This window comes from Scylla paramamosain, chromosome 9, assembly GCF_035594125.1.
Source record: "Scylla paramamosain isolate STU-SP2022 chromosome 9, ASM3559412v1, whole genome shotgun sequence".
Taxonomy (NCBI): Eukaryota; Metazoa; Arthropoda; class Malacostraca; order Decapoda; family Portunidae; genus Scylla; species Scylla paramamosain.
This window is the reverse complement of record NC_087159.1, coordinates 13,497,501-13,525,000: the sequence shown is the minus strand read 5'-3', so window position 1 is coordinate 13,525,000 and position 27,500 is coordinate 13,497,501. Positions and strand designations below refer to the sequence as shown.

Here is a 27,500-nt window from a genome sequence, read left to right as displayed (position 1 = left end):
TAAATCAAAGATCCAAGTGGAGTTCATGGCGAGAGAAATGGGAGTGAAAAAAAGAGACGGATTATTATGGATTATTATGTGATAATATTAGTTTCATCTCAAGTTTCCTTTCTGACCGTTTTATTGCTGCTGTAGTAGATAGTCACTGTTCTCCTAAATCTATCAACAGTGGTTTTCCTCAGGGTTCTGTCTTGTCACCCACTCTCTTCCTATTATTCATCAATGATCTTCTAAACCATACTTCTTGTCCTGCGCTGATAATACCACCTCGCACTTTTCCTAAATATCCAATCCTTCAGAAAGTAAACAACTCAGCAGGGAAGCCATATTCTGTCCACCTCTCTAAAGCAAGAGTTTGCCAGTATTCTCAATTATTCATCCCTCTCTCTGGTAAGCTCTGGAACTCCTTGCCTCCTTCTGTATTTCCTCCTTCCTATGACTTGAACTCTTTCAAGAGGTAGGTTTCAAGACACTTATCCATCAATTTTTTATGATTCCTCCGGTTTTGTTTCCCTTGGCCAGTGACTCTCTTACATAAAAGAAAGAAAGAAAGAAAGAAGAGTAGGTAGTTTTTGTACAGGTGGATTGAGGTGGCCAGTGACCCTCTTACATAAAAAAGAAAGAAAAAGAGTAGTTAGTGTTTGTACAGGTGGGTTGAGGTTTAGCGTGGTCACGTCGAGGTGTGCGTTGTCATTTGAGAGAAATGTGAAATTTCACTGAGATACAGGTAGTAGTAGTAGTAGTAGTAGTAGTAGTAGTAGTGGTAGTAATACATATTATAGTACATTAAAATTATTCTTTTCATTATTTTTCTATCTTCATCATTATTATTATTTTTCCAGACCTCACTGTGCCTGTGGGATATAAATAATTACAAGTGATGGAAATGTCATAGTTCTGCGATGTGTTTTCTTTATGGTAATGTAAATTAATATCTCGGAACAGAGAAAGCAAAATGCTCTCACTGCTAGCGGTGAAGGGTAAACACAGCAATAAGTGGAAGTCACAAATGAAGTTTTCATTGACAACAATAGGTGTGATGTGTGCTTTGAGGAAGGCAGTACAGCAGGTGAGTCAGGCCAGCGCGGGAGGAGCAAGAGAAAAGGGTGGATTAAGAGTTAATGTGTGTGTGTGTGTGTGTGTGTGTTTGTGTGTGTGTGTGTAGGTTGGTAGTAGTAGTAGTAGTAATAGTAGTAGTAGTAGTAGTAGTAGTAGTAGTAGTAGTGATGTTCTGCAGTGCTGAAGGAATACTTGTAATTAAAACTTATATTTATTTTATATTTGTGTTGTATTTCACTTATCTTTTTTTTTATCTTGTTTTTTATCTTTTTAAACTTTTCTTCGTAGTTTACATACCGTTTAACAAAAAGCCACCAATTCACCCAAAGTGGAATGTCACCCCTCAAAACTCTGAGGACAATTTTCTATGGAGGTGCGTGTGAGTTGTTTCAGGACACACCTCGCTAAGTCGTGGTAGCGAGGCGAACCAACCTCTCTGAATATCAACGTTTCTTTGTTATGGACTGGAACATAACCGTTTTAATGCCAATCAACTTTTAAAGGCGATCTTAAAAATTAGAAGTGTCTTAAGAGGACAGGCACACTTTAGATAATCACAGAAAAAAACAGTTGTACGAGAATAGAGTGTTTCACAAGCTAGCTCTCTCTTGTTTCGTGTATTTAATATTTGTCATCTTTCTGGTCTTACCTCTCTAATGTCTGAGACACTGTGGTAAGAACATCTGTAGTGAGGTCCTTCTTTTTTCCCTTTTCCCAGCCTTGTATGTGCTTCATAAAGATTAACTAGTGCATCTGAGACTAGTGGTTGGTAGGTAACCGAGTCTTCAAAATAAAATAACAGCGAGTGCAGCGGCGAACCTCGTTATTTATCGTAACTAGTGGATTTGTGGCGCTAACTGCTCCCCGTGCTTTTGTTTTTGCCAGGTTTACGTGCCGATTAGTATGGGTATCTCAGACTCGTGAGTGAGATAGCTTTAAAAGAAGATTAGACTAATTTATAGATAGAGATGATAGGTGAGATGATACGTTTGATACAGGGACTGCTACGTGTAGGCCTGATGACTTCTTGTAGCTTCCTTTATTTTCTTATATTCTTCTTATGTTATTATTAGGTTCATAAGGACAATGTTTCCCTCGTGCTGCTGTAGAGCAACACTCAGCACGAGGCGGCCTTTGATGCAGCCACATGATTCAGGACTGCACGCGTGTTCTGCTAGTTGACCGGGGATTTGACGTGACTGATGTGAAGTATGGACATAAATAGGTAAGAGACGTGAGTGGGTGAGGTTGGGGGTGCATGCCGGTAATGGACGGAAGGAAGCAGGAATGATACAGGAACTACTGTATTTGGAAACATGCTTATATTACGTCTCTTTTCATGTGTTCAGTATAGATAAATTTCATGTGAATTTGTTTACATTTCCTCATTTATTCAGGAAAATTTTACGACCATTTCAAGGTACACAGTGCGCAGTAAGGCTACGACAATCTTTATTTTTACACTTCAAGCGATCAGCTTAGTACATAGTGGCGAGCCGACAATCGACTTTGACATCAACTAGAAAATACTAAACTGTGTCTGCAATTCTGCCTAAAGTCTTTTTTTTTTTTTTTCATTGTAATAGGCTACAAATTCAAACTATAGACTTTACTGTTGTTCTGCCTAACTTTATTAATACTAGAACAGCTAAGAATATCTCTCGCCAAACGGTTAGCCTTCGCTGCACCACATGGTGAGCAGAAAGAAGGTGGCAGCAGGCGGGGTCATGACGGTCAGCATAGCAAGGGTCACTACTCACACTGCGTCTTATTTCCCTTGGAGCCGAAGGAGAACAGTTACCCACTGCCGGCCTCTAAGTGGTTCAGATCTTGCTGGTGAGGAAGCCGTTCCCTTATGTCGGCGAGGACAAAGGCAACGGAGGTCCAGAGGGCGAGGCAGCGGTCCAGCACGTCCGGGTCCTCCACGATGAGGGAGTCGCCGTAGGAGTGGTGGTACCAGAAGTACCGACTGTTGTCGTTTTTAAGGCCGCCTGTAAGAGAAAATCAGAACGGAGGACAGGAGATTCCCGGAAAGTAAATGTTAACTTCGATAAGATCCTCAAAATAGATGATATGCAACGTTAGTAATGTAACGCGAGAAACACGTAAAAGAACAATTCATTTAAAATATGGAGTAAATTTGTAAGATAAGAATAGTATAGCCCCCTTGCTAAGTGTCTCTCACCAGTCGGGACTCCCAGCTTTTCCCATACCGCTATGTCGGGACCACCTGTCATGGGGTTCGTCAGCTGTAAACAAAAAACAGAACCGGAGATTAAACACACATTGACACGCCAACACGCCAAAAGAATAGAAGTTGGGAGTTATTAGTGCCATAAAAAATAGCTCTTGACCCTTTGTGGTATAATTTCCTCTGTAAAGTTAACTCTTTTGAGAGCCTGCCTGGCCTTAGGTAACAAAGGAATATTCTGAGGGCCTATAAAACTCTTTAGCATGTGCGTCGAGGCAATTTGGGTCTTTATTTTGCTTTGAATCCCTCCAATCCTTACATTAGGAAAGAAGGAAGTGATGTTAGTGGTAATGAGATGATAAATTACAATGGAAAGAGAATGGTAGTTATAAAGACTACAGCTTATCTCTTAAAACCCTCCACCACTAGACACAGGAGTAACCATTACCTGCGTAGCATTGATGCGGTGGAACAGCTTCAGTACCTCCTCCATGATACACGTAGCCTCAGGGGTGCCGCTGAAGCTGATGCCCTGCGGCGTGAAGGTTCCGCTGTCCGACTCCATGATCAGCTGGAACTGCTCGTGATCATGTTGGTGTCTTTTGAAGTACTCCTTTGTGGTCAACGGAAAAGGAAAAAAGTACTGCTACAGGGGGAAAACAGGTAAATACCCTGATGAATGACATTTTTGTAACTGAAGATAGGAGGAGGTAGTGTTTTAGTGACTGAGAGGGGTAGGTGAGACAGCTCATAATAGGGGTGAAGGGAGTGGAAGCAGGATTCATGTATGTCGGGGATATGGATAAAGAGGTAATATTCGCATCAAGGACTGGGATGATGAATTTTGTGTATGAGGGAAAGGAGAGGGAACAAGCAGGAAAGAAAAAAGGGTGGGTGGAGAAATGGTGTTGTATGTGTGAGTAATAGAGGGAAGTGGGTCAAGGTTGGATGCAGCTATGTGGGTCCTGTAATCATTAGTCCAAGTACTCCTATCGAGATCTGATTGTACTGATTAAACTGAACACGTGTGTGTGTGTGTGTGTGTGTGTGTGTGTGTGTGTGTGTGTGTGTGTGTGTGTGTGTGTGTGTGTGTGTGTTTGTGTATGTTGTATTGTGTTGCGTTGTGTGTGTGTGTGTGTGTGTGTGTGTGTTTGTTTGTGTATGTTGTATTGTGTGTGTGTGTGTGTGTGTGTGTGTGTGTGTGTGTGTGTGTGTGTGTGTGTGTGTGCGCGCGCGCGCGCGCGTGCGTGCGTGCGTGCGCGCACTGTGTTGTGTTATTGTGTTGTGTTCCATTGTGTTGGATTGTGTCGCGCTGTGCTGTGTTGTGTTGCGTTGCGTTATGTAGTGTAGTGGTGTGTGTGTGTGTGTGTGTGTGTGTGTGAGAGAGAGAGAGAGAGAGAGAGAGAGAGAGAGAGAGAGAGAGACATTAATGATGTGTTTGCACTTCTTTGAGTTACCGTTCACCAACGGTAAGCAAAACAGACAAATAAACTAATGATATCACAGACAGGAATTCTCTGAAACAACCCAAATCGTCCATACAATTCCTCCGTGAAGGCCTTGCTCCTCGCCGGTCCAAAGCACAGCCCGTACGGTGCGACGTGGCCTGATGTTAAGTTTCCTCATCACCACCAGCGCCGCCCACGACATCATCATGCCGCCTGTTTGAGAAATAGATAGGAGTTACGTGTACTTGTCAGGCATCTATATGTAAACTCCTACTAGATTTATAGGTATTTTGTTTAGCGTCAGGTTTTGAGGAGAATAGGTCTCCATTAAGAGCTACTTTGTCACTTCCATCATTCAATGTGTTTTGTTTCTCTTTCATAGTGTGTGTCACAAACTCCACATCCTTCTGGGTTTCAGGAAGATAACCTCTCAGGCCATCGTTTCCTGCCTCACTCATTACTTTCACCTATTTTCCTCTCCGCACTCGTCTTCATTCTTCTTCACATCCTCTCCTCCCTCACTACTTCGTATCTCACCTCCGTCGTCCATGGCTCCTTGCGTCACGTCCCAAGAGTCAAGGTGGCCAGACACCAGCACCGTCTCCTTGGGTTGGTGTGTTCCCAAGATCTCCGCCACAGTGTTCCTTGAGATCGTATCCGGATAGTTTTTGGCGCCCATGATCAGCTTGACTGTGATATTCTGGCCTGAGAAAAAATGGCGCTCGTGATTTATATTAACTTATTTGTTAATACTAAATATACAATAAGGAGAGTATCAGTAAGTCTTCCTAAACAAAAAAAAGTGACGATTTTACCTCTGGCCTGCATGCGCTCCATCATGGCGGCATCCTCCAAGGTGACTGACGCTACAGGGATCTTGTTCTCCACACTGTAGTACTGCTGGCCTGTGTGGGGGCTTGCGATGGAGAAGGGCGTGATCGACACAACCAGCGCCGCCACAGCCCCAACCTTGGCCGCCTCAGATGCCCCCTGTGATCTATATTGAACAGTGACCCCGTACGACTCCCATGTTGGATTGAAGACCACTATTTTGCCCGCAGCCTGTTCGGGGTGATGGGGAGAGTAAGCTTGAGGATCTCGGCCTGTGGTGACGCTTGCAAACTCATGTCTATTCATTCCTTGTTTTCAACATCATTCTTTGTTTCCGCTTTTACACCAACTTACAAGTACTGCGATTATCACCACCATCCCTTCCCCCTTAATACCACCATTAATACCACCTCCAGTAGAGCACTACCATTCCTGTCCATCTCCATCATTGAAATTTACATACACTAAAAAAAGTATCGTTATACAGTTTTTACAATACAAACTGACACCAAGGGCGGATCCATTGATAACAGGCTATTCATGTTGGTATCCTGCAAGTGTTTAGTGCAGCTGTACCTGCATGAATCAAGTCAGTGGCACTCGATAATGAAGGAATAAGATTTGAGCTGCCACAGTAACGCTTCACGAAACACAGGCGGACCTTAGTTGAATACGCTTACCAACCCTGCCGAGACTGCCAGGTTATTCAGTGTGAAACTCGTCGGACTCCAATATAACGATATTTTTTGGAGTGTGAATACCTAACATACCATCGTTGCCACCATCGCCCCTCAACACCCACCTTGAGGCCTTGCTTCTTTAGTTCGTCAAAACTTTTCACGACCAGCACGTCCGCGGTGATGCCCTGGGGCGGGGTGCCCACCGAGCTGCCTAGACCCATGATGTGGAGTTGTTTGAGGCGAGGCAGAGTCATCCAGGCAGACTCGTTGTTCCTGGGAGATGATGTCAAAATGAGTTAAGGTGTGTGTGTGTGTGTGTGTGTGTGTGTGTGTGTGTGTGTGTGTGTGTGTGTGTTGGGAAAGAGTTAAATGCATTATTTACACATCACTGCTGACTGAAACGTGCTCAGTGGCATGCAGTGCAGTCAAGGTGACACCCTCCCCCCTCACCTGACCCAGTGAGGCACCTGCACGTCCTCGGTGTGTACATTGTCCAGGTTCTCGGCGATGGATTGCTCCACCATCCAGTCTATGGCCGCCTCCAGCTCGCCCGTGCCGGTCTGTAGAGGAAACCTTGGGTTAGCGCGTCATAGTGAGGTCTGATTATTGCATGAGAGGTTAACAAAAAAAATAAATAAATAAATAAATAATTGGGACGCACAACAGGCTCAGTAATTATAATCAGAGGTGGACCGGATATCCTAATCCACATACGTATCCTCGGATATCCGTATCATTTTTAACATCTCCATCCGCATCTGCATCCGCATCTATGGATGCGGATATTATGCGGACATCTTGAATAACTAGACTGGACGGGTGGACAGACAGACAGACAGAGAGACTGATGGTCCGATACTTTATATTTCTGATGTTTATAGCGACTTTTACGAAGAATTAGACCTGATAACGATGCTTTTCTTTGTGAACGAACATCATCACCATGCACTTCACCTTTCAAAAACTTATTAAAGACAGTGTTTTTAATCCATATTTTGGTCAGTATCTTAAGATTTCAATTGTTTATGGCTAAAACTCTTGATAGCTGAAAATATCCACATCTGCATCCACATTCCGCAAATATTTCAAATAGATATCCGCATCCGCATATACTGAAAAATCGACATCCGGTACCTGTAATTATAATCATACAGGCCAGTGTGCACGAAGTCAAGATTGTACTGTACAACAAAGCACTATTACGGTCGGTCCGTGGACATCATACGAGTAGATTGCAAAATCCTGCCATGCATGCGTTGAGAGAATGCCTCTATGCACAGAGATTGTATTTTATTTAATGTACATTTATTTTAGATCATATTTCGTATAATATACTTAAAGAAAGTTCGTATTTCAATTAATTATACGTTTTCGTTAGTCTACCCTATATGAATGAACCAAGTAATAGAAAATGGTCTTACCAAATGGGTATCTTCTAAAAGCAATGGGAAAAAAAGCTCACTAATATTCTCAGTGATTTACCAATCTCTTATTCTAAACACACTCGCCTGATGAATCAGAGAATTAGAGTCTTACATTTCCCATTCCTAACACGGATGAAAAGACTCGTATGCATTACACACCAAAGAGACTTTCAAGCACCTTTTTTTTCCCCCCTGTCTTACCATTCGCGGGCCGAAGGTGTCGACGAGGTTAGCCAGGTGACTGTACACTTGTCCCTTGAAGTCGCCGGTCGTCACGTAGTCAATGACGCGATCAACCACCTCCTGGTAGCCCTGTATCTCCTCAGCCATTCCCGGGGGCAGGACGCATTGCGGAGCAGGGATGGTGGTACTGGTGCTCTCTGTCACTTTGATCAGTGAATGGACGCTATTCTCGGCCCTCTCCTCGAGGACAAGGTTTTGCTCCCTTAGGACATGATTGTTCACGCGTGTGTCACCTCTCTCCACGACGTAGCATCCGACGTGTACAGCGAGACACGCCGCCAGCAGGGTCCTCAACGAGGCTCTCCGTCTCATGGTAAGGCGCGACTGGAGGTCAGACGGGCAGGCAAACCTCAGACAGACTGCGGGAAACGTACACTGGCGTCAAGGCACAACATTATCAAGTGTAGTTGTGTTATCAGTATCTTGTGATTACTTACTGACTTGTTCTCTACATTCCTCGAGACCTCGTACTTATCTCTCATTGTCAGCCAAATATTGATAACTATATAAGAAAAAGGAAACCAAAAAGACTGACAAATAATTTCTTAGGAATTATATTGATAAGAAGAAGAGAGGAAGTAGATTACTAATAATAATAATAACTTATCTCTCATTGTCAGTGAAATATTGTTAACTACATAAGAAGAAAAAGAACCAAACAATACGGGCAAAAAAAAAAAAAAATTCAAGAGTGATAGTGATAGGAAGAAGGAGGAGGAAGAAGAGGAGATGAAGAAGAAGAAAAGGAGAAGTAGAAGAAAAAGAAGAAGAAGAAGGAAAAAAAGTGGAAAAAAAAATTACCAGTAATAATAGCTATGATAATAATAATAATAATAATAATAATAATAATAATAATAATAATAATAATGATAATAATAATAGTTTCTATATAACGAAGCTTCACCCAAGCATGCAGAGTGCCAAATGAAAAAGGAAAAATCAGTATGCATACACAATTTAATGCAAAAAATATTTCATCATAACAGCTTATTTTTGTGAGTCATTACGAAAAGACGTCATGGCATTCTCATAAAGTAAAATGGAGATCACGGACTTGTCACGGCTCATTCGAACCGTGAAATGCCTCTGTTGTCATACTCACAGCTTCATCTTGTCAGGTGAATTGGTATATTGCCACAGTTGCCTTTCATTCCTCATCACTTTATCATGACTATTACTAACTTCACTTGCTAATGCCTCGTCAATAAAGCAAAATAATGTCTAGAAATGTATTGAAAAGTACCATGCATGCGCCAGCTATTCCGTACAGATACACACTTACTAAAACATGATAAAGATAATAGGTACAAATCTACAGATACAAAACATATACAGATATAGAAGTAAGCCTTTGGAATCAGTGGCCAACGCAGATCACAGGTAGACTCTCTTGACTCACGTTTATTTATTTTTTTTATTTCATTTTGTTTATTTTTTTTTTTTATTTGTTTATTTATTTATATTTATTTTTTTTATTCTTTTTTTTTTTGTGACACTAGTGATAGGATCGAAATACCTAGGAAAGAAATGGATGATAATCATTCGCTACGCACCACCACTTCTGTATACATGAAAAAAAAAAAAACTCGTTGCTTTTCCCTCCTATACATCACAATATATAAATAAACAGATAAATAAGGAACCACGCAAATTTAATGTTTAGCAAGGACTCCCGCGCACAGCTCTTTGGAACATGATGCAGTCACTCAGGTGTCTTCTCCCTCAGGTCAGTTTAGTCTAGGTTCTTGCACTTCACCTTTATTATCTCGTTGTTGCTGCCACTGATATTGTTTTTTTTTTTTTTTTTTTTCTAATCTTGACAACTGTAACTGCACATCTCTTTATTTATGGGATTCATATTTTGTGTCGCTCGACAGGCTTGTTTCCCCTTCATTGTACATGCCGCGAGCAACCTTCACTTGTATATATGAAAAAGAATGCAGAATTGTGTACCGAAAGCTGCACCACTAGAAGTACTGCACGGGTCATTCACCACGCTGATACCACACACACACACACACACACACACACACACACACACACACACACACACACACACACATACACACACATACACACAACATAATTATGCACACGTACTACATATAAACACACATATGCAGACATTGATGTAGCAGGTTGAACGTTGCAGCAGCTTGCGCCACGTGTATCGTGTTCGTGTTGGTCGCCAGGCGAAAGAGCACAGTTTTTACTCAGAACAACTCCTTGCTTCCTCACCCGTATCGCCCACGCACCCTTCATCAGCCTAACAAAACACAATATTACACAAAAATCATGCCCCCCCCCAACACACACACGCGCGCGCATGAACCCTTCACCTATGACGCATGAGCTGACCTCTCTGTCAAGAGATCCCAGTCTTTTATTTTGTGTTGTGAGGGAAATTTATAAAAGGTATACATACACTTTATGCACTGTACACCTGCTGACACTTCCAGTCACGCCTTCTGACTCCCTGAAAAGAAACTGTGGTGTTAAACGGTGTTTTGTTGTCGTATTTTCCTATTCTGGATAGTGAATGTAGTGATGACAAGCTCACTTGCAAAGTATTAATATTTGCGGATGGCAAAAAATTACTAATAAAGTAACTACGGAACTTGGCAAAGCTATCCTGCAGAATACACGTATTTTGACAGCATACACACGTATGATGTACATACTCAACTATCTTTTAAAACATCTCTCAAACATTCCATTGACAGATACTCCATTGCAGATTAAATGCGCATTTCATTTTACCAAAGTGCCTCACAAACCTGCGAAAAACTACATCTCCCTTTTTAGCCCGAAACTATCTACGCGTTTCCTGTGACCAACTCTCAATAGTCAGCGCACTTTGGAAAATTTTGCTTCTAAGTCTTTTATGCACCACTTCCCTATATTATACCTCCATGGCTATTACTCCTTTCCAGTTGTCTCTCCCCAACCACGACCCTTATCCGTCCACAACCCTCACCCCTCCACAACTCTCACCTCTCCACTACTTTCATCCCACACAGTCCTACTCCATCTGAGATTATCACGCCTTATCCAGCTGTTGTGTTTCATAAAAGATTATAGTTATCTTTCTATTGGTTTAACATTTCCTTTCTGTTTAAAATGAAGTAAGGTTATGTTTGTCATATTGCTTTCAAGGAATGACAAGTATTCCAAAAGAACATTTATCATTAAGTTTCGTTCTCCTCTAACCACCTCCCATTCATAATCCTCTCTGGATGAATCACCTTTCCTTTTCCATCTTCGCCATCGCTAAGTCTCACACATTACCACTCACTGCTTCTCGTCCCCTTCTCTCTACCTCTGCAAACCCTTTACCTGCCTACACCTTTCATGCACTCTCACCTCCATGTTTGAATTATAAGTAAGATGGTAAAACTACGGCCCAAGTCCCCTTTTTGCCAATTGGCAGACGCTTGAAGAAAAACATACGTGTATGGATTCACACACAGCAATGTCGTCGTTTTTGTCATCACCATGCAACACGGGAACATTTAACACACACACACACACACACACACACACACACACACACACACACACACACATCAACATAGCATGCAGAACAAAACTTGGCAGCAAGAGTGCGAGGAGGATCACTATTCATGATGTAACAAATTTTCCTCTCTGCAGATTTACAGTGTAGTGCGGACGAGCACACCTCCACGTCGGCCCAAGAGCCATATCGTGCGCGCACACACATCCTTACATCCACCCGCCAGCCAACCCGTCCTCCCACCATCATTTTATCAGTAGTGTATCCATTGTTCTCACTACACTGCCGTAATACATACACAAGTGGTTTATGCAACTCAAGCCTTACTCATAAAAAACATTGAGGACGTGCCTTGGCTCTTTTCCATTCCTCTCTACTGACCACCAGAAAGCCGAGGCGCGTGCGGGTGACTTGCCATGTGCTTTATCTAATACTGAAATACCACTGGACTTAGTATTACTCTGTGCGTTCCATTTTTAAACTGTCATCTTTGTCATGTATGATGAGTGTTATTTTGGTGTGTGTGTGTGTGTGTGTGTGTGTGTGTGTGTGTGTGTGTGTGTGTGTGTGTAATTCACCACGGTCTTGATCACACTTGAGCTCCAGCTCTTACCCTCCCAGAAAGAGCATAAAGATTACCTCATTCCCTTGCTCAAGGAGAATAAAAGCCGCTCATCGTCAGTGAAAAATAATTAGTGACCCAAGCAGAATTCAAAGCAGCGCATATCAAGTGACTGGGGAGGATGCTTAATGCTGGGGGTGGAGTGCAGTGGTGTTATTTTAGGAAGGTTTGTCGAGGACACTGGCGTGGCAGCCATGATGAAGCACACCTAACTTTCTCGTCAGTTCTGAAGGTGTCATGGCTGCTCCTCGTGGCGTCATGATTTCCTCGTGACGTCAATGGGGACGTGTTGGCAGGCGAGTGACGTGCTCAAATGGGGAGAAGGGAAGGTGCATCCCATGCATAAACTGCCCTCTACTGCGTAGTTGAATAGTAAATCAGATTTCCAGAAACATGGATAAAGGAAAAGAAAATACGGATAAGCGTTTCCAAGACAATATCTAAGTTAATTCTTGTATGTGTGATACACTTTTGTATACACTTGTTCCAAAAATGCGATTGGAAAGCATCTTAATGTCTCTAATTGCTTCCCTTTACATCAATTATGACTTTCTTTTTATGTTGGTCATAAGCATGTTGCATGGTATCTGCGCCTCGAAATTTGTTTATTTATTCCGGTCTTGCGCCCCACACCATCATGCATTTTCCTCGTTCGTCTTCCTCTGAACTCTCTCCTAGTATGTCGCATGTAATGTTTACTCGATGACCCGCGTGCGTCTCACTCCTTGACGGGCATCTGGCAGCGAGACACGCAAGGACCTGCAGAAGGGAAGCGATAGAGTCACCAAGTCATGGTTTTTATTGTCGGTGAAATGATGAAAATTCGCTTGGTTAAGTTATGGGAACTCGCCAAAAGCTGACATTAATGGTTCGTTCTTCTTCCCTTCCTCCTTACTCTCTCCTTTCTTCTCCCTCTCTCTTATCTTTACCTTGCTTCTCTTTCTCTCTCTTTTAAATCTATTTCTTGATTTCTGTAGTCATTATTGCCTGTGCACATTACTATCTTCCTTATTACATTATTGCCTTTAGTTATTATGGTATCTCTGCTATTTTTTTTTTCCCACTGAAAGTGTAAATTTACCTCAATCCACGATACAAACGCCGCGACGTCCCACTACCGGACCAAGCTACTAGTAGTTACACCTGGTGATGTTGTGAGGCTTATGGGAGTTTTCTGCTGTAAACAAAAAAAAGAGGGTCTTATACTCGTATCTAGTCCCACAACGCTGACAGGCTAGTGTTGTCATTCGCCAGGTGGGACCCATGCCATCAGAAACAAAACTGACTGACATCGAGATTTCTTAATTTGGTGGCAACCAACGGGGACTGAATAGTAATGAGGCTGATTCACCATAACCCTAACATAACCAGACGGAGTGACAGAACATTTTTCCTGCCTCTCTCTCTTTCTATAAGTTTGTTTTTTTTCACACTCATCTGTTCCAGTGTGAACGACTTTTTTCAGCAACAGATAAAAAAAAAATCTCAATTCCTAGACACACCTGGCAGACTCACCTGTAGTAGCTAAGGCATACCCATTACCATCTTAACATTTGTAGAAGTCATCCTCATTTTTATGCATTACGTATCCTTCGCCGACGTACAGAGGTGTTATTTGACGGAAAGAACCAACGTGCAAAGAATACAAATCAGTGCCTTTATTACACTGAGTATTACCTGGACACCACGCCTTTAGAAGCAAGAAAAAATATATACGTAGGTTGTTATCACTGCGTCCGTGTAAACCAGACAGGTGTTGAGGGAAGAAGGATGTGACTGTTACTTTGTCGCGCTCGGATCATTAGTCTCGCAGAACTACTTAGTAAAAGGAGGTCAATAAAAAAAAAGAAAAAAAATCATAAAATGCCTCTCAGCGCTGGACGGGAACAAACGCGCACACAACACAAGGGAAATAATACACGGCTCCAGTAAGTGATGGAAGTGTGTGTTGGTGTTGGCTGCTGAAAGGTTTTTTTTTTTCCTTCGAGATTAAAAGATTTCCAGTATTGGACAGACAGGCGCCGACAGGATGATGGAACAGGTGATGATTTTAAGTCTAAAGTCGATTTTTTTATGACTCTAACTATCACATGAGGCTATTTTGGCAGAATCGTGAAAGGTCAAACCAAAGCGGTGTGTTTGACCTTTCTGGCAAGCTACCCCAAATCCGACCTTTTTCCTTTCGTCCCTCTCTCGTATCTCTCATTTTCTCCCTTCATCTCTTTCCCTTTCTCCTCCTTCATTTAATGTCCTCAACCATGCCGTCCTTCCCCTCTCCCTTCCCTCTCTTTTCTGATCTCGTCCCTTTCTCTCCCTACTTTTTTATTCCTTCGTTTCACGCTTGATTTTCTACCTACTTTATGGTTCTCAGTTCCCCTTCACACCGCAGCGTCTTTACGCGACCCTCGAGATTTAGGCGTGTATTGTCCACTGAAAGGATGTTTAGTCAATATGGTGGAAAGGAAAACACATACGAACTCATTTACAAGCTTTGGTTCAGCCTTCGGGAAATACTTATTTCAGTTTCTGGCTCCTTGTTGTACTTTGCTCTCCTTCATCTCTTATCACCCTATAGTTAATACAGAACACTATGCACTCAACAATCACCTTCATTTCCGTTCCATTAAAATTCCCACAAAATTAAATGTAAGAACTATTCCTTCTAAGTTCGAAGAACAGCCTTGTCTCGTATAATATGCTCCCCCTGGGCTGAAAGTGTTTTGTCATTAGAGAAAGCGAGAGGAGACACAGGAAGTAAGTCCCAGAGTTCACCAATACAAGGGACAATAGAGTGAGGATTAAAGATACCGATCGCGTGAGGCGGCTGGACAGCGTAATGGCAAGGCAGTAAGGCCACACGACATGCAGAAAGGGTAGTGAAATCCTCTATTCCACATACAGTAATGTACATTTCCTCACCCCTCTAGCTCCCCCATTCAACTCCATGACGCTTTCTAAACCAAACGTTCTTCAGCATTACCTCTCCATCCAAACAACTTTAGGATCAAAGCTTTGCGGAGCTTCAAGAAGTCTATCAGGGTCTTGTGGCAGCTTTTACCGTCACCCAGTGTCAACGCCCTACCAGCCTCGTGCCGAGTGGCTCTCATAGATCGAAGAATCCTAAAAGAAATTGGGAGAGGTGAATGTTCTTTCATAGTTTTCCAGGCCTTGAGTTAGCAAAGTGAAATATCGCAATTAACAGCCCAAGGCCAAATGACAACTTTGGTCGCATGATATATTTGTGTCCTTGTACATGCGAGTGACCAGCAATCTTCAGCAGCGGTGTTGATGCCAGCAACAGCAAGAGGCGGGGAACAGGTTTATCTGTCCCATTAGACTGCACGTCTCTGGTCTTCCTCAGAGGCTCTTTACATTTACCCCATTAACTCCCGATGACCTTGGTCACAGACTTAGGTGGAGGTAATGGGTATTAAACTTTTGTTTATCAACTGAAAATAAGGGAGGAATGAATGTGATGAAAAAGGTGACAGCCAGTAACAGTGGCAGTATGGTTTAACTAACAGGATGCACTTCGTTGTCATTAAGGATGAACCACGCATCGCTGCGACACGTCTATATATAGTGTGTGAATGCCAGGGACAGGAGGGAAAGTCTCCTCGAGGTCCATATGTCTCTATTCTAATATAAGAAAAAAAATATATATATGAATAAAAACTGAGAAAAACTCATCAGAATACAGACAGAAATTTAGCGTTACCTTGGCAGCCGTTGCTTTGAAGTACTACTTGCCAGGAAGAAGCATGGAGGGAGAGATGAGTCCTTGCCACACTCATCAAGCAAAACATTTCTGCGCTATCATAATACTAAATGTACAAGCCAAAATCCAGTGATTTGTTCAACATATTATTTGTTAAATTGGTATATTTGATACGATAAGTAATTTTCAAATATTCAATATTTTGGTATTTTTAGGTTGTTGCGCACCTTATTCAGCCACAGTGCCAGATCTTCCCTCACATGGCTTGTGTTATCGTGGAGAGAACCTCCACCAGCCACACTTCTTTTCCCGTCCACCCCACCAAACTCCCCGCCTGCTTATCGCCGCCGCGCCAGAGGTTGTGTGCCCTCGCCTTGCACCACTGCCTTGCCCTCCCTTGTCAAGAGGTAATGTTTTACTGTCTGCAGAGGTCTCTTAGAGTCAAGTGCGTATCTGTCACGTCATGCATCAATACCTGACGGAGCATCGTGTTTGTTGATCATTAGAAGGTCAAACCCATTAAAAATATTTGGAGAATATGAAGAACGGTAATGCACGTCAGTCACATGTTACAGATGCTCTGAAATTTGAACTCTGTGGTTTGTGATATATGGGGTGGCACACCAGGAAGTATATTTGAAATGCCTTGTGGGTGTAGTGTGTACAGTATATGACTAGTTAGCACAACACCCTGAAGCTATTTTATATTCTCTTCATCGAAAGATCTACGTTGTCCTCGGGGGAATTGCCGTCCTCTTACCTCTCCGTTTGTTCAGTGGCGGTGGCGTTTGTACACGTGGATACCCAAATATCTGGTAGTGACGTGAGCTTGGTAACGTCGCTTCCCACATGCGGCCTCCAGCACAGTGTGGCAGACAAGTGACTGACGTTCGCGGGTGTTTTTCTCTTGTGCTGTAAGAGACTCAGGAGTGTCAACTTTTCTGACTGAACACAAGACACTACCGTTGAAGACAACCTGTAGAAGAGCAGGTGCAGGGAACACCAGCACGCCTTTGCTCGTCACGTGAATCCTCGCCTCCATTATTTGTGTTGACTTGCTTCGTCTTAAATTCGAATAGTAAGCAAAATTTTAAATGTATGGAAAGGTGGTAAATAAAAAATAGTTTTATTTACAAGACAAGACCTAATACGTACAACGAAAATATTTGCATCTCGCTTTTACTTTCCCATGAACCGATATAATAATACCCGGCTAGAATGACATCACGCCGCTCTCACTCGTCCACCCCACCCACCACAAAACAGTGTACATCCTGAGAAGAAAAGAAAATTATTGCCAACGAGACTTCCAGGATTTAGACGTACCTCGTCCCATTTACAAGAGAGGTAATGGCAACAGGCTTTGTTCATCTCTATTACTCAACCCATGAATCAAACAAAGAAGGTTCAACTTTTTTTCTGAATCTCTCTCTCTCTCTCTCTCTCTCTCTCTCTCTCTCTCTCTCTCTCTCTCTCTCTCTCTCTCTCTCTCTCTCTCTCTCGAATCGTGGTGTACCGTTTGCTTGGCGGTACAAGATTGGAGGGTGGCAGCAAGAGCCCGTCACGTGACGCCCAGGGAATCACTGTTAAGTTGATAATTATTCATACACGTGTCGCAGAGATGCCTTGAACAGCTGATGAGGCTGTTAGAAAATGGTCACAGTTTATCCTCCCTTTCCCTCCTTCTCCTCTCTCCCCCTTGCTCTGCATCCCTTTAAGCATGGCGATGGGAACTCAAGGCTGGAGTGAGGGAGGCATTCGAGACAGTGCCAAAATACTTACTCGAAGTGGTATTTTGGAGAGTGTTTTGTATATAAATGTCTTCTTTCATATACATCGTTTGCTATTGTTTGCTATTGTAAAGTGTCTACATATACTCTTATTGTTATGAAGATGTATTGTGTACCCACGCCTCCCTTTAACGTAAGGGAAGAAGGTCACCACAGCTGGATTGCCTGTCTCTATGCCTCACACACATGTCAGGCACCTATTTGCATACCAATGATTCACTAGATGGCGTCTTGCACCATTGTTTTCTTCCCTTGCAGCCACTCACTATCAGGAGGCAGCCTGTTAGTAATCAGCCGTGTCGAGCAGCCAAGGACCTCCCTTATAAACTAGCATCGAATACACAAAGGCTGATCTCTTAAGGATTCGGTTGTAATTGTGTTCAAGGATTACCACTGAGTTTCAGCTTTCTTTTCCATGAACTTTTTTTCCCGCCAAAATGAAAGACCTAAAAATTATAACGACTGGGAAACAAACATGTTTTCATTATGCACATCGTCAATAGTTCCTTTTGCCGCCTGTTACATAATTAAACACTCGTGTGTCAACACAGGCGATGGATGAGCTGCATTTATTTTTAGCTTTTATGAAGACTACGTTTTTCATACGTGCATCTCACAACCGTCAAAATCAGTCTGGGAGAAGACAGGTAATCTTTGCTAACTGCCACGAGCCACAAACCACGAGCTGTGTGGTGCTTAACAGGTGTTAGTATTCAGCGGGGTGAAGGGTTTAGAGACACACGAGTAGTCTAGCCAGAGCCACCAGGCACAACCGATCCAAAACGATTTTTTTGTTATCCATAAACCTTTGCTGAATCTGTCTCCTTAAGCCTCTAAATCTCAGAGGTCTTCGTATAGTATTGATATATTTACTCAAACATTGCTGAAGATGAATACAGCTGAGTGTTTCATGGAGTCGTATGCCGCCCTCGAAGACAGTAGGCAACTCGGTGCTGACAGTATGACGTCAGCAAATACAAGGCTGACTTTAGGAGGTTGGTTTATATTTAGCCTTGAGAATCTCCATACACATTTTCAATGAGGCGCTCTGTATAATGGCCTGTTAATGTTTGTAGAAATAATGTCGGTACTTACAATTATGACAGCTATGAATCAAACAATACAGCATGTGTACAGTGTCTTTAAAGTCAAAAACAACAATGCCACCACTTCTTATACATTCTATTCATACCCTCCATATGAGTGTTTTGAAGCCCAGCGCTGCGAGTGTCCCCGGTGGTTCATGCACACTCCTGCCTCACACTCGCCTCCTGCCTCACCCTCCGCATCTACCTCACACTTCGCACCTGCCTCACACTTGCCATCTACCTCACACTCCGCACCTGCCTCACTCTCCGCACCTGCCTCACACTCTGCACCTGCCTCACACTCCGCACCTGCCTCACACACCCCAACTGCCTCACACTCCCCAATTGCCTCACATTCCCTACTTGCTTCACTGCCTCACACTCCCCACCTGCTTCACACTCTCTCTCCTGCCTCCCTTCATGACCCATAACAACACAATGGAGGCCTCGTCTTCAGTTTCCAGTGTGCCGGTGATCCATCACGTCTCCCTCATTCTGTCTTTCCACGCCCATCCCTCCCCTACCATCCTACCATCTCCTCTTTTCCTCGCATCCCTCTCTCCCTTCCTGTCTGTCCCTCTCCACATCTCCCTTACTTAGCCTTTTCTTCATTTGACCTCATTCGTCCTCTTCCTCTCTCCTTTACTTTTTTCTCTGTTCTACCTTGTCCTTCTCTTTCTTTTCATCCTTCTAGCTACTTATCTCCTCACAGTTTGCCTCTAACTACTCTTCCCTTTCCTTTTCTGACTGTCATTACCTTGCCTCCTACTCTCTAATTTGCTTCTGTTAACCTATTTTTCATCTTGCATCTCCTGCCGCCTCCCTTCCTTTATCTACATCGCCCTTCTGTTCTCCCCTTCCTTCTGGGTACCTCTACGGAACGCTTTATCCAGTCGTTACTATCCAGTCGCTTTATCCAGTCCATACTATACATCCTCATAACCCTTCACGCCAATAAAGGAAATAAAAGCTGATATATGAACTTGTAGGCAGTTGACATGTAAAGGTGTAAAGGTAAATAAATAAAACTCGACACAGCGCAAAATGAAGACGATAGTGGGTGAGCTGCATGTGGCCTTGAGATGAGGATGAGAGGAGGAAGAGACACGAAGCAGAAACCCAATAATGAGAGAACTCGAGAGCAAGTGTTCGGGATCAGACACTTTTCTGTCAGTGGTATCGAACACAAGTAGGTCACGGGCGTAATGGTGATCTCATTCCATCCGGTCGTTTGCCCCGACCAGGCCCCCGACGAGAGGGATACAAGGCCGAGGAACAAGTGGCATATTTCCTCTCGGTCTTATATCGTATGTGAAGTATATATTACTTAAAGGAGGTAGAAGAGTAAAGGAGAAATTGAGGGCGTGTGGGGACAAAGTGGGTGGAGGGGAGTGCAGGAAGAAGAACTGGGTGGCTGGAGTCAAGAGAGGAAGGAGGTTATCAGGTGGCACTGAAGTAGAGGGGTTAAGGATGAGGGGGAGAGCAGGAGGGGGAGATAAACGCTACGACAAGAAGGAGAAGGAGGAGAATCCAGCTGTGTTCTTCCAAGTACGTTAAGACGCAGCTGTCGTAGAGGACGGCGAGAGTGGCGGCAGGAAGCGCTGAAAGGACAAGAATAAAAAGAGAAGCTCCCAAGACGCAACGAAGGAAGGAAAATATATTTGGTGGAAGCATAAAAAAGTAAGAAAACGCTGAGCCTTGAGAGCGTAACTCGACCCATAATCAGCGCTGGAAAAAAAAAATTAAAGAAAAAAGTACCCATATCTCCTTGACCTCATATACAGCTGCTGGCTGAGGCTGACCTGTATAAGTGCTATTTTATAAAACCTTGTAAATTTTTAAGCATCAAAAAAGAGAGAAAATGCTAAACCCGTAAGAGAAAAAAAGAGAGTTACTTTTACCTATACTTTAAACACACCTGTACGTCATTGCGAAAGGAAATTAAGTTTTTTTTTTATTAATGGAGCATGAGTTTACCATAAGAAATTCAGTTCCATTTAAGTTCCTCTCTCCGCACCTCTGAAGATCATTAATATTTTGGGTCTGTTCTAGTTTGTCCCAATGTGCCGGAAAGCATTTATTTCCCGCGGTTCGTGCGGTTCTCTTACTGCGGTGTAATTAAGATCAAGATCCGTGTTGGTGTTAATATGTACATGGAAGGAGGGCAAAGAGACAATCGCGGGAAGCGCCAGTAACCTGCCTCTGTCATTAACGCCCGCTGTTGTATTCCTGCGACCTTGTGTGTTCCGAGTGCTGCTATGAGACAGGAAGGAAAGGAATGTAAAATCTTTTTAGATACTTTACTGAGGGTTCTGAGAAATGGAAAAGCCCGCACCTACTTTATTAAATCGAATTCTCTACGAAAGAATAGAAGTCGAAAAAATAGTTCCAATCCAATCTCAAACTTTATTTCCAGCTTCAAAGCTCATGCAAGTCTGCTCGCCATCCTTCCAGCCGCACAAAAGACCCAGAGAGACGCAGGTGAAGGGGAATTTTTATGCCGAGGAAAAAATGTGTGTACTTTGTTTCCTTTTGCCCCGAGCCCCCTCCTGTTGCATGAGCCATCAGGGGGGAGGAGGGAATACATATACAACCATCGGCATTGCAAATGAACTGCTAAAATTGACTTTAATCCCCAAAAGGCGTCGTGGGGATGAGCCAGCTACACATCAGCTCCAAACTTAATCCCACTTGCCCGAGTTTTAAGTTTACTTTAGTCTCGCCTTCACCCCAGAATACAAGCCGATCATCTCCAGCCTCTCTCTCTCTCTGGGAAGTAGGTCAAGGTGGGGCAAGAGGGTCCTACACCCGAACAATGATTTACGTCTCGCCCTAGACGCTTTATTTATGGACTGGAGGGAACGGGATAAGGCGAAGTAAAAAGAAGACAAGAGAGAGAGAGAGAGAGAGAGAGAGAGAGAGAGAGAGAGAGAGAGAGAGAGAGAGAGAGAGAGAGACGGGGGTGTCTGAAAAGTCTCGAGGTAAAGTGGGAACGAAAACTGGAAAAGAAGATGACCATTAAAGTGAAAAATAAAAAAAAAGATCTTAATAACTTAAGTGATGAAAAGAATGGACTTTAAATATAAGCCCAAGTCAATATGGGAACTAAATATGTAAATATGAAGCTTTGAAAAATATAGTTTACATCATAAATAAAAGTGGCATACTTCCCTTGATCATAGACAGAATGTAGGACAACGGAAAGTGGAGAAGTAAAAATGGGATGGAATACATAACAGAGAAACTAATTTTATAAGAAAAATTTTCCGAAAGAAAACTTCTCGTAATCAAATAAAGAAAGCAGCGAGAAAGTGACCAAACTCACTGAAACAAACTTGGAAAAAAAGTGTGTGTGTGTGTGTGTGTGTGTGTGTGTGTGAGCGAGCAAATGAGCAAGCGAATTGGTGGGTGAGCAAGAAATTAATTGGATGCGATTGGAAGAAACACACACACACACACACACACACACACACACACACACACACACACACACACACACACACACACACACAAAGAACAATAACAGAACAGGAACAGACCTAGGCAGAAGCCCCAACTGAGTAAGGAGGAGGAGGAGGAGGACTGCAGCATATGAATTTACAAAGAAGTAATCCTGCTCTGTGCAAGAGGAAGCCATAAAATGTACAACAGGAACATAGCCGTACTATCGGAGGGAAACTATCAGAGAGAGAGAGAGAGAGAGAGAGAGAGAGAGAGAGAGAGAGAGAGAGAGAGAGAGGATGGGGAGTCGACTTTGGCCCAGTTGCCGCGTCTCCGTCAATCTCTCTCTCGTTTCCATCCATAGATTACATTTCGGGCTGAGAGAAAGGTCCTTGTGCGTGAGGAGGGAGGAAAGTGAAGGAAAGGAAGACAGACCTGAAGGAAAGTGAAAGAAAGGCTCGGAGGAAAGAGGCTCGAAGCGTGGTTTGGTGATGGAGGAGGAGGAGGAATAGGAAGGAACGGGGAAAGGAGAGTGAGAGACGGAGGAAAAGAAAGAAACGGGAAGATATTAGTAGAGTGAGATGGGAAAAGAAGGAGTGGAGAAAAAATTTTCACGGCCACTCAGCTTCACGTTCGATTACTGTTCAAAACCTAATTACGTGAGTCTTTTATCAACGCCAATTATCTAAATTAGGAAGCGAGAGGAACTGGGCTGCTGCTTCTTTTTTAAGATGGGCCTGGAAGGCCTTGAACTCGGGCTAACGAAGAGAGAGAGAGAGAGAGAGAGAGAGAGAGAGAGAGAGAGAGAGGAGAGAGAGAGAAAGAAAATGAAGCCAGCAAGTGGAGAATGGGTACAGTAACTAACGATGTAGCATTCTCTCTCTCTCTCTCTCTCTCTCTCTCTCTCTCTCTCTCTCTCTCTCTCTCTCTCTCTCTCTCTCTCTCTCTCAAATGTAGCAGTACAGTATAAATCCTATTACATTCGTCTCGCCGAAGGTTTGCTATTTGTTTCCCCCAGAATAAGGTCAAGTTCGGGCTCGAGTTGAATTATAAAACAGACTCCAACAAACAGAGACTGACAAACTGAAATAGGGTCAAACAGAATGCTGCGCACACTAGCCCTGACAACAGTGATGTATATGCACAGAAAGTAACACAAAGACAGACACAGAAACATTGAGATGGATGCAAAAGACAGACGAGCATTGTTGAAAAATTTGTATACAGAGATGAAAAGAAAGCAGACCTCTGGGTAAATGAAACAAGATAAAATATAAAGAATAAAGTAAATAAAAAATAAAGTGCGTTCTTCACTGAAACATTTACTGACAGACAGAGAAGAAAAGTTGTAAAAATGACTCATATTTTTCCTAAAGCACCCATCTTTTCTCTCCACAGAACTTCCCCCAACCACATACACATACACAAAGGAAAGGCTCACATACATTAACGTGGCTTCATATAACTCCCTTCAGTCTTTCATTCATCCGAGGCAACACACGCAACAAATTATTAGCAGAACCACCTTCACCATAACTTTTCCCTCCCGTTTCCTCCCGTCACTCCCACTTCACTCCATCCCAAGCCTTGCCACGCCCTACCATGCCTCCCTGTAGGGCTTTAGACGGGCTTCTGTAAGTCACCCGCTCCCCCTGACCTAGTTTCCAGCAGTAGAGGGACAAGAGGGTGGGGAAGGAGTTCGGAGAAAGTGACAGAGGGAAAGTCAGACTGGAGACATGTGGGAGGCTGGCGAAGGAAAATTAATGGGTGGAAACTAGAAATAAATTGAAGAGGGAGAAAGAAATGTAGCACAGTAATCGAAAGAAAATAAACGAGCAATACTGAGTTTAAATAAGGAGAAATATGTATGTATGTATGTATGAACTGTTCTTCGTTGGCACTGTCGTCTCCCACCTCCATTCTGCAAAAAATAGTAGACTGCACAGTTACTGGCGAGCGACGAGCACTGATGTAAACTGGAGAACTTGTAACGAAAGACCAGAGATGAAAAGTGGTGGTGGTGAGAACTTTTTTCCCTGTGATGGGACTGAAAAATATAGAGGTTAATGATCAGTATGGAATGACCTGAAGAAGGAAACTGGGTCATCCCGAGAAATTAGAGAATGATGAGGAACGAACACTAATGAGGAAAAAGAGGGAATTCTCGATACACTGGTAATGTAATTATGAACTTGTTATGAAAAATTTAAAGGTGAATGTGGAACTAAATATCCCGCTGCGATAGCTGATGCCTTACTGATATTTTCAGAGGCTTTTTTTTTTTTTTTTTTAACTTCGTAGGCGTTAATCCGTCACCATTACATATAAAATTCAATACGTAATTATGAATGCATTACTGTATATTCAGAACCAGTGACAAGCAAATCACAAACACTTGCAATCAACCCACGAGAATAACTGGAAATTTGGTGGAACATTATCCTTAATGAGAATTTTGAGGATAAATAAAAAAAAAAAAATCTGCATTTCTCTAGTTTTCCTTCGTTTCCGAAATAGTTCCAAGAGCGATTAATCTCACAGAAGAGAGAGAGAGAGAGAGAGAGAGAGAGAGAGAGAGAGAGAGAGAGAGAGAGAGAGAGAGAGAGAGTGTATGTGTGTGTGTGGAGACTGAAGAGTGGAGAGAGCACTTCTGATGTTTACCCCTGAATGCTTTAGAACACAAGGTTACCTGTTAGTTGAGGCGATCTATCCACGGTGAATTCACCTCTGCCTTCTGAGATATTCGTATAATTTTCCATGACGCCTTTGAAGCGAAATTTCTAGCTATATTTTCATACGGTAAGCATATATTGATGAACACGAGAAACATGAACACCTCCCACAGAACGCGATAATTACCCACACCTTAGCATGAGTGTAATTCTTATTCCTTTGGTTTTTTTTTTTCGTTTGACACAAATAGCACTGCACAGTGATACAGCACAAAGTATTACCTTATCTTTACCCAGGGACACAAATATTAATGATACTGGACCTGCGTTTTCTAATTGTTCTGACTCATAAGCACTTTTCAAGGACAGCAGAGATTTTTGTTCGGTTTTAACATCTCAGCGGTGTTCTCACCACTGATAATGAAGCATCCTTGTTAGATTAATACTAGAATTATTAATCCTTTCATTGCGATATGCAACAATTAACAGCATTTGAAGCAATATATGGAATCTTTTCAACATCCACAAGACAAAGTCATACAAAGGAACAGATTTTGTACAATGTCTGGAGGTGGCTGTAGAAGAAAAGATGTCAAAGTGGTTAATAATTAAGGAAAGACGTGCCAAACAGCAGTGAAAGGGTTAATTAAAGCACTATTTAAAATTCCGCATCTGATTCCTCTAGAACCAGTTGAAGATAGACGAGATGAAATCCCGAAAGATGTAAGAATATGGTTCGTGTATTAACAGGAAAATACGCTTCTTTTATCGTACGTACTCCTTCCTGGTCTGCGGAACCCGCGTGGACAACTTACTGATTTGTATCACTGAAGGCGTTCTTTGTCTTGTGCTACTGACGAAAAAGACTCCAGCCTTCAACTCGCCGCCTCAGGCATTCGTGTGCTTCTCCGCTCGTCGTTGTGGAGTGTTATCGATGACGTTATTGTATCTTGAACGTTGTGTTAGTATTCCTTAGCGCACAAACGTTACCTCCACCAGCATTTACATCACCGCTCCTCCCTCCCCCCCACCTCTCTCTCTCTCTCTCTCTCTCTCTCTCTCTCTCTCTCTCTCTCTCTCTCTCTCTCTCTCTCTCCAATCCAGCAAATACTGGTCCGTAACCTTCTTCCTTGCCGTCTGTCTGCAAACGATGGTGATGGGACGATCGTTAGTGATGGTGAGGGTGAGGAGTGATGATGGGAGTGATGGATCCTGATGGTGATGAACTGATTGATAGTGACGGTAGTGATGGAAAGCGTTTGAAAGAAGTCTAGAGTGACAGGTTGATATTGGTGACAGAAGTGATGATGATAGGAGTGATGGGCGGTGGTGGGAGTGACGGTTGGTGATAGGAGTGAAGGCTGTGATGGATGTTGATGGGATGAGTAAGATAAAAGTTGGGGCATATATTATAGCTGCGCGTGACCTCGGCGGTCAGGTCCGTCTCAGTGACCTTTAAGCCTGTGTAGGGTGATGTCCCTTACCCTGGGATATCCGGGTTTCACAATTTACCTTCCTCTTGTTTTCCCAGGTACATGTGGGATGAGGGAAAAGTCAGTATAGTTGGGAAAAAAAGAAAGAAAGAAAGAATAAAGGGAAAAAATGCAAAAACCCATTTGAAAAGAAGATGAACAGAAATCCATAGAAATATTACACGAATAAGAAAATTTTGCCTGCGCGTCCGGTTTAATAAGTGCGAGAAACTGAACAACGAAGCGTAAAAAGGTTTTTATTGTCTTTCATCACGATCAATCCCAGCTCATCACAACCCGCCGGACAGAAAGAACCAGGAAGCAGCTGTAGTCGGAGTGGTGATGCTGGTGGTGGTGGCGGTGGAGGAGGAGCAGGAGAGTCACCTCGTGTCGCATGGATGATGGTGGCGTGAGCTGAGTCTCGTTAGTGAGGAGAATGACAAAGAGCGCCGGCTACTCATTTCCCGCTGCCACTACACCTCCTGTCACTTGTGGAATCGTTTCAATGGTTCCTAACCTCTCACTTTTTCTTTCCTTTCTTCGTCTATTCAGGGTTTTTTTTCAGTATCTTTTTATTTGGTTTGTTACCTCCTTTCATCACTGATTCATTCGTTTCGTTCACGGATATTCTGCTCTGTCAGTCCTTTGATCCATTCTGTTTCGGTAGCCTCCACCAAAGCAGGAACAGAAGCGAAGAGAACATTTATATAACTTTTTTAATCTTGCTCCCCTTCCATTTCTCCTTCTTCCCCTCTGTATTTCATTTTTAGCTCAGGTGTAATTATACTTACGGGTCATTTCCTTCTTTGTGTGTATTTTACTTTCCTTCTTAGCACCCACCTTCATTGTACTCTCTAATCATCCCTTCCTCGCTTGGCCATCGCCGCATTTTCGTCCTCCCTTCCTCCTCCACCTACATCTATTCATCGTTAGTTGTTGCTACGCCACCGCCTTCCTTAACAAGCGGTCTGTTGTGATCTCTCCTTTTAATCCTACTACTTCAAGAGCCAGGTCACGACGCCAGCATAGCCTTGAGAACAGAAGCTTAGCTCATCACAATATCGCAAACACCGCCGATCGTTACTAGCTTCGCAATAATACTTTGTACTCTGGCATTTACCACATTACCGCCTCGTTTGGTCCTTCAGTCCCGTGTTACGTTTGATGGACTGAGGGAGTGGCTGCAGGAAGTCACTATTGCTTACATGTATCAAGAATGAAAGTCAGGTAATTAGTTGTTTGGATATTAAAGCAGTGACATTGTAGACGAGTACTCTTCTCCAGAATTTGTCCTTGGCGGCAGCCGG

General features: G+C 43.0%; 1 protein-coding gene across 1 annotated transcript; it reads right to left on the bottom strand.

Moving 5' to 3' along the window:
* Positions 1 to 2,359: 2,359 nt before the first annotated feature.
* On the bottom strand, positions 2,360 to 15,821 carry LOC135103645 (carboxypeptidase Q-like). Its single transcript, XM_064010197.1, has 10 exons — positions 15,731 to 15,821; positions 7,835 to 8,235; positions 6,660 to 6,769; positions 6,332 to 6,482; positions 5,514 to 5,760; positions 5,236 to 5,403; positions 4,793 to 4,911; positions 3,699 to 3,863; positions 3,245 to 3,308; positions 2,360 to 3,050 (listed from the first exon to the last, which is right to left on the bottom strand). Exons 1-10 carry the CDS (start codon positions 15,816 to 15,818, stop codon positions 2,857 to 2,859), a joined length of 1,707 nt encoding a protein of 568 aa, XP_063866267.1. The 5' UTR covers positions 15,819 to 15,821; the 3' UTR covers positions 2,360 to 2,856.
* Positions 15,822 to 27,500: the final 11,679 nt, after the last annotated feature.